The sequence below is a fragment of the Azolla caroliniana genome, unplaced genomic scaffold (assembly GCF_043228905.1).
Source record: "Azolla caroliniana isolate FFs.n. ecotype wild unplaced genomic scaffold, voAzoCaro1.0.p SCAF_12, whole genome shotgun sequence".
NCBI classification, from domain to species: domain Eukaryota; kingdom Viridiplantae; phylum Streptophyta; class Polypodiopsida; order Salviniales; family Salviniaceae; genus Azolla; species Azolla caroliniana.
In genome coordinates, this window is record NW_028230447.1 from 18021938 (window position 1) to 18030116 (window position 8179).

The 8179-nt window shown below is 37.8% G+C and overlaps 1 protein-coding gene across 1 annotated transcript; it reads left to right on the forward strand.

Annotated features, from left to right (window-relative positions):
• Nucleotides 1–3981: 3981 nt before the first annotated feature.
• Nucleotides 3982–6740, forward strand: LOC147857324 (uncharacterized). The gene is made up of 6 exons (XM_087328184.1): nucleotides 3982–4097; nucleotides 4379–4540; nucleotides 4839–4925; nucleotides 5749–5827; nucleotides 6120–6197; nucleotides 6655–6740. Exons 2-6 carry the CDS (start codon nucleotides 4514–4516, stop codon nucleotides 6723–6725), a joined length of 342 nt encoding a protein of 113 aa, XP_087184310.1. The 5' UTR covers nucleotides 3982–4097; nucleotides 4379–4513; the 3' UTR covers nucleotides 6726–6740.
• The last annotated feature ends 1439 nt before the right edge of the window (nucleotides 6741–8179 follow it).

Genomic DNA, 8179 nt, shown 5'->3' on the forward strand with positions numbered 1-8179 from the left:
GCTTAGAAATGAGAATGCAATACACCTTAAGGCATCGCCTCATCTTCAGATTACGCACGTAGAGAAATGGAGGGAGATAGTATTGGCGTCACATTGTGGCGCATCGCACCGTTCTTTGACAAGTACTCTGTTAGAGTTAAAGAGACTTTGGTCCAATGACCTTCGTGACCATGGGATCCCTAGTGCGTATGTGAAAGCAATGATTGACCAATGTGGTTGTCAAGTTGTGTCGAGGTTAACTCCATCTGACATGGAGGGGACAAGTGTCGTGAAATATAAAAAGTCTAGACCCATAGAAGTGATCAAGATAGAGGCACATAGGGTTGATGATACGCTCATAGATGTTCAATTGAGGTATCACACACGCTTCCGTACAGGGATCACAAGGGGTGCACATGTGACTAGGTATAATTGTCACCGATGCGGTGTGGCCAACAAGCAATATCCATGCACTCGACGTAGAAAGCATTCATCTCGATGTGGGTGTACTTTTCATGTGAACGCTCGAATGAATGGCGGGGTTGACCATGGGACAGTGACCGTTTCAATATATGGACCTCATACGGGTCATGTACCGGGAAGTAGACCAGATTTGTAGTATTTGCCAGTGGCCCCAAATGTTATAAGTTGTTGTAGAGATGACCTTTTTGATGTTGGTTGCCCACGACATGTGGCACGAATGAGCATGCGTAAGGAAGCATATCATAAGTCCAAGGCTAGTCCATTAGACCTTGTGAGTTATAGGTTCTTTATGATACCAAAGGAGGTCAATAACATGGCCAACAAGTTAAAAATTGGGAGTGCCATGTCAGGGGTTGATTGGTCTTTGATGATGCAAGATGCCTATGCCCTCCGAGATCTTGGGAAGGTGGCTCATGTCCAACCCTACTTGCCTGGTGAATATGGATCTCCCGCAAGGCAACCGTTCATCTTGGTGCTCCAAGATGAATGGATGTTAGAGATGTGTGAGCGATTGTCAATAAACAACTCTTGGGCAATCGACTCCACGTTTAAAACAAACCAATTTGGCTTGCCATTATATGCAGCTGTGACCCCAAATGCCATGGGAGTTGGTATCCCATTATGGTACATGATATGTAGTTCTGATAAGGGGTCTAACCATGAGCAAGTAGCTTTAGAAACTTGCTTGAGAGTCATATTTGCACGGATGCCCAATGTGAGGCCAAATGCCATAGTCATCGATAAAAGTTGGACATCATATAATGCCATAAGTAATGTGATTGCAACAGACCGATTATCTTGGATAGTTACAAATGGGCAAAGGTCGCAAACACATTGTCGACTTTTGTTGTGTCACTTCCACGCAAAAAAAGCATGGTTGGACAATTTGTTGCCAAAGGTAAGTGTAACTGAGAGAAACCATCTTTATAATCGGATGTGCCAACTCATGCAATGCATTACGGAATCCACATTCAATGCCCAATGTGAGGAGTTAAAGGTAGAATATGCAAACAAGCCAGGTGTTTGGCAATATATAGAAGGAGGATGGTGTGGCTTGACATGTGTGTGGAGGAAACTGTGGCCCAAATTTGGTAGAATGTTCAACTACGGACATGTTGACACTACCAATCTCGTGGAGAGACATTGGCAGTTTATCAAATATACTGCCTTAAGAGGGAGGATAAACCGATCAATTACCGATCTCGTGCATGTTTTAATCGGGGACAGTCAAACTGGCACTTGCATCGGGGGTACTGTTATTGAATGGTACAAGCAACGACAAGAAATATGTGAGAGTGGTAGATTTGCACCACGTGCAAATTGTAGGGATCAAACAACAAGACTTAAAGAGGCCGAAAGGCTACTAGAGGGGTATGAAACTAATGATGCGACAATGCATATTGTGGACGAGCCCCGATATTGGTTTAAAATATTGAGCTTGAGAAAACCGAATGTATGGTATAATGTATCGCTCCAATGTTCATATTGTGATTGCCAAGACCCTACGAGTAAATGTAAGCATATACTCGGCATCAGGATGATTATTGAGAGGCACATGCCACATCTATGTGGGTCATTGCCTTTTATAGATCATGCAACCCATATGCGCAATGACCATTTCACAGAGACGGAAGTGGAGACAGAAGTAGAACCAGTCGAGGAGACAAACCCTATAACATCACAAATGGAGGAATGGGAGTCGAAAATACAAACGGTTGAGGGGGCTATTCAATGTCTTAGGCAAGGGTTACGATCCCTCGACCGTGCAACAATTTTGGCATGTATGGAGTCCATTGAAGAAATAGGTCAGACGCTGGTGTATCACCTAGGTGCACCGAAACCAACCAATGAAGAAGACCGTGGATCCATAGGGCGTAGGCAAGCAATTGGTGCAAAAAGGGGAGCATCAATCAACATTTCACAAGATCTTATTGGCAGCTCCCCAAACACTTGCAAGGCACACACATGAAAAATGCAAAGAGGCGCAAGTCGAGCTAGGAGGCGGTTGCCAATATGTGCAACAGAGAAGATGCGATGCTTGCATTGCGATGCCTTGACCTTTAGATCAAGGGACTCAAATGTTGATTGTTGCAAGAATTGTGGTCGCATCTTGCCATCATCTCTGGATGAGCCATAAACATAGCTTGGGTGGTTTTGCGGACCGGTGCATTTGGGTTTACAATGTTTCAAGTGGATTTATGTTGATTTATGAGTGCATTTGGGAGTATGTCATATGTTGATTTATGTTTTAAGTTTCCTTATTCAAGTATGTCATCCTTTGATTTGGGTTTACGGTGTTTAAAGTGGATTTACGTTCTCTGTTTTAAGTTTTATGTTTTTTAACTTTTAACTTTTATGTTTTAATATGATTATTTGTTTTAACATAAGTATGGTAAAGATCGTCGATTTTGAATAATTTAAGGTTGGATTTTGTGACTATTTGATATGTTATTGTAAGTTTTAAGGGTAATGAACAAGCTTATTTGAAGATTTTGGTCGAAATGATACATTTGGTTGGGCGACCTGCAACGGTTGGGCGACCAATCGGTTGGGCAACCTGCAAATGTCAGGGTTGGGTGACCTAAAACGGTTGGGCGACTTGCAACAGTCAGAGTTGGGCGACCAACGACTCAGAGTTGGGCGACCTCTGACAGGGTTGGGCGACCATCGACTCAGAGTTGGGCGACCTCTGACAACTCTTTTTTTCGCGCGTTCTTCCTTATCGAAATCTGACGGTGCAGATCGCACGCGCGTTCCTCTAAGCGACCTACACCGTCTGTGGCCGCGATTCCCTCACCAGCCCTCTTTATGATTTGATGTAGAATAGACACGAGCATGTATGTGTTATGTATGTATGTAATGCATAGTTCTAGCCATACGTCCCATTCGTGTCATACTCAAACGCCAATATTCGTATCATACTCATACGTGAAAAGGCTCCAAGTATGATTGAAATCCATACGCGGTACATAGATATATTATATATACGTATGGTGTATATGGTGTACATAGTGTGTGTGTGTGTGAGGGAGAGAGAGAGAGAGAGAGAGAGCGTGTGTGGTCTAGAGAGAGAAGCCCTGTTTTGCATGTGTGAGGAGACAGTGATTGAGTGTATATCTAGACTCTAGAGAGAGAGAGAGAGAGAGGAGCTATGGGTTTTGTCTGTATGAGGGAGTATGTAATATGTATATTAGATATCTAGATTTTGTAGAGAGAGAAAATCTGTCAGTTCTCGTGTGAGAGAGAGAGAGAGTGTGTGTATGTGTGTCAGATGTCATTTCTATTCACAAAATATTATGAATATCAAAAATTAAAAAAACCAAAAAAAAGTCAAAAGAAAAAAAAAAAAGCCAAACGAATATCGCGTATCATACGCGTACGTTTGCAAACGTTCGCGTACGTCCAGTAAATTGGACGTACGCGAATATTAGGAACTATGATGTAATGTATGTATGTATGTATGTATGTATGTATGTATGTATGTATGTTATGTTATGTATGTGCATTTTGTCCGCCAAGGTTTGGACACAGCCATGAAAGCTCATATAGAAAATATAACTACAAATCTCCTTCTTTTGTTCTTTCCTTCTCTTCTTCTCTTGAACACAAGAAAGGAATTAAGGAAAGGAGTGCAGGTGATTCTCTCTCTCTCTCTCTCTCTCTCTCTCTCTCTCTCTCTCTTAATAGATGGATTTGCATATGTTTTCATGGGAGAAATGCATTAAGCATGATCGAATTATCCCAATTCCTCCTGACAGACATGAAATGTTAGTTTAGTTAGTTATACAATGCATGGTAAATCTATGAGTTTTGTGTGTAGGACAAACTCACAAACATCGGTTTCCCTCCCCTACTCTTTGCTATCATGTGACAATTAGATGTTAAACAGGAGAAACAGTTGTTTGTCTTGCTACAGAACCAAAGATTTCAATAAAATGCATGCGTTTTCTCTAATTTGTGCCGGCTTGCCTTGGAGATTTTGATGCTCGTTTGACATCACATGAGCCCGCCATCATCTGTTGGAGATATATAATTTGCTGTGACAAATTTGATGGAATCGACCGAATCTCAAATCGATGTATGTATTCATTGTTTGTTAATATGTGTTTTTTGGTCATTACCATCATCTATTTGTCAATGTCCATATTGGATCTCAAATTGATGTATGTATTCACCTTTATTATGTGTTTGTTGTCCATCAATATCCATGCCTGTGTGCCAATTACAAATAAAATTTGTATCATGTCCGAAAGGAAGTGTTCTCATGTAGCAATTCCTTGTCTTGTTTGTGTCTGTGTGTGCAAAGTTAATTTATAATAAAGATATTTTGAATCAAGTAGAGATCATTAATTGAAATTCATTGTATGTAACTGTAGCCAAGATTCGTAGCGGACGATATTGGTCGGATTATAAAGAATTCGATAGATGAGACAATCATGAGTGCTCAATTTCACCATGATAAGGTGAGCCTTCATACTTCAACCTAACAGAAAACACGTAACCAATGTTACACCAATACTAATAACCTAAGTATTTGAATAACGAGTGGTGGGCAGAACTTGTCTGATTGGTCTTGAAGTAACAATGATTGTAGTGCATAAAGTGACCATTGTCGATCATTTTAAGCAATAGCCTATGTGTTTACTTGCCAAATAGCTATTTTATTGATAATCTTAAGTAATAGCCAGTGTATTTGAAAAAGACTTGGTGTGTAAAGTTCATGCATTTACTGTTCAAGTAAGAGAAGATCGATCAATGTAAGGAATAATGTTTGTATTTGAACAAGACTCGCGAAAGTTGTTTAGTTATAGTTATGCACAAGAAGAAGATTAGTGTAGTAACTCTTCCAAGTCATATATAGCTCATGGAATGCATCCACCAACAGAATTTGCAAATCCATTGATTTTGGAATAATGACAAGCGAAAACTTCGGGATATCCCTACGTTGTTCTTCATTTCTGAAATGCCGCATCCAATTAACCACTAAAAACAGGAGGAAATGGAGACAGATTGCTCAATTAATATGCTTGACAAGGGTGTTTGCAGAGGAAAATTTGGGAAATAACACACCCCTGACTTCTCAGATATCTACAAGAATATCTTGATGGTTTCAAAAATATTGTGATACCCCTATGTGGCATGAAAGTGATTGTTATTCTTGTTAATCTGAAAACCTCAAGGGCATTTTGGTAAATATACAAAATGCTGGTGGTGTTTTTACCATAATAATATTCATTGCTGTATTCTATGATACTTCTTGATATCATTTCGATAGCTTTGGTTTAGGTCAAACAATGGTCATCAGATGTGGTAGAGCTTTGCATGAAGCGTTTGTCAGACCTTGATAAGCCTTTCAAATATGTAGGTGAGATAGAAATCTCAAGAATAACCTTTTAGGACACATCTAAGCTTGTGTAAATAAACAAAGGAACTAACAACCAAAAAATACCCCTAGCATGTTGGTGTGTCCTAGAATACCTCTTATGTTTCGAAGATTACCTCGGAGACCCTTTCATAGCACGGACTTTATCAAAGAAGCTAGGGGTATTTTTGGTGTTTTGCTCTTAAATGAATTCATTGTGGACAATATGTTTGGGATATGTATATGATGTGGGCATGCTTTTTGCTAATTTTGTTGGCTTTTGTCCATATGAAAGTTACTTGCATTATCATGCAAAAGAATGGAGCCGGAATGACTACTGCCGTGTCATGCTTTTGGGATAGCTCTACCGATGGTACATCACCTACTTCTTTTTGAAGCTAACTTTAAAATATGTTACTTCAAAGACTAAATACAAACCTTTAATCTTCTTACATTGGGTTCATCTATATCAAATAATAATTTGGTAAACTACACAAGTGCACATGTTCTTCAAATATAAATATAAGTATTTGGATATAACTAAGCATTTGATGTACACCAAGCTTCTTATTTCAATCATTGTGAATGCAAAGTTTTGCTTTTTGTGTACTATCTTTTCATAGTCAATGAGTTTTCTCAAAGTTGGGAAGACTTAATGTATGCAACTTTATAAATTTATTGCATTTTCTATTTATTAGTTCATTTTCATAGATATACAATAAATTCTTATATGAATGTCAATGTCCAACATAATTGAAAAACACACTAATTCGTTGCATTCAACTTGAATTAAACTACTTCTAATGTCGTTTTCTCTTTATTCCTCATAGGTAGTAGGACCATAAGGTGGGAGAACAAAACGATGTATTGCATTGTAACTATTTTTGGACTCGGAATATGAACTTCGATTGTCAAAGATACTTACGAAATTTTATTTGTAAATTTCCAAGATCATTAGAGTAGTCGTTGTAGAGTCACAAGTATTTGAAAAGTGGTTGGAAATTCACAAAACTCTAAGTGTTTCTATGATTTTAAGTGATTATTTGGGATGTACGTCAAATAATAGTAAAATTATATTCATTGCAAGTCATGGAAAGTTCGAATTGGGACGAAGTTGGAATTGCTAGTGTATGTCACTAATATTGTACATTTTGTCATATAACACCGGGGCCATTAATCAAACATGAACCTTTGAATTCTTGAGGATCGATTGCGGATGAGTTGAAGAATTATCCCAAAGTTATGCATTGCAATATGAATAGTAGTAAATGGTAAAACAGAAATGTCTTAACATGAGCCATTGATACTAAAATAATAGTTTACAATCCTTATTCATTAAGGAATTATCCAAATAATAGGCCACACGACTTCATTCAAGTTATTATCTCTTTCAAAAGCCTTTATGTTTTTGCTGGAAATTCACTTGTGCAATAACACAATCATTCTTGAAAAAAATAAAATAACACAATCATTCTATCCAAAACTTTTGCTTGCATACTAACATATTCATTGTACGAATGATTTATGGTTCTCACTGTTGATACATGAAGGATAAGAAACTATACAGTCAAATGCTAATAAATGTAAATGTGAGGTTAAGGTTTTTGAAAAGAAACTTGAAAAGTGCGTATTCCCGGCTTATATTTCAAGATGGTGGTTTGGAGGCCGCACACATTGGCACTCATTTCTCCTTCAAAGATGACTTAAATTTAAATTTCCAAAACACTACAAAGAGAATGAGTGATAACCTTACATCAAATTATTTGGATAAACCTTTCATACTTAATCCAAATAAACCTTTCATAATTAATCAATCCATTGACATTAATCATAAAGTTTTCACACCACCTTCCCATTCCATTGAAGAGTATTGTAATTGTGTTATTTCCAAAGGCTATTAAATCTAAATATTGGCATACACCTAACATACTTAAGTTTTCTTGTTACAAAGAGCTTGGGTAACAATTGACACAAAGATATGATATCAATTATTATATGATACAAAGACTTTTAGTAACTATTATATGATACAAAGACTTTCGGTAACTTTGTCATTACGTAGTGCCTACGATCTCACATTTTCAACCTAGATTACAAACATAGTCATATTCATATTGAGCTTTGGAGAGTAGTCGTGTGATTGGAAGAAAGAATCTTGTGTGGATATGTATGTTTATTCTATTAATTTGAGAAGCCTCGAATGAAAAGCCTTTAAATATCCATAAAATATATCGATTTGTTTTCTCTTCATTGGTTTTTCCTTCGATAATCAGTTTCAAAAGGGTGACTCGTGTGCAATACGACACAAAGCACAATGAGAAAAGCATAATCATGTAAAAGACTTTAGATATGCCC

What these genes read in the sequence shown, in the direction of transcription:
- LOC147857324 (XM_087328184.1), top strand. Translation starts at nt 4,514, where the DNA reads ATGGAATCGACCGAATCTCAAATCGAT. An exon ending in CGACCGAATCTCAAATCGAT is followed by an intron (nt 4,541 to 4,838) that starts GTATGTATTCAT and finishes ATGTAACTGTAG; the next exon opens with CCAAGATTCGTAGCGGACGA. An exon ending in TTGGGATAGCTCTACCGATG is followed by an intron (nt 6,198 to 6,654) that starts GTACATCACCTA and finishes TATTCCTCATAG; the next exon opens with GTAGTAGGACCATAAGGTGG.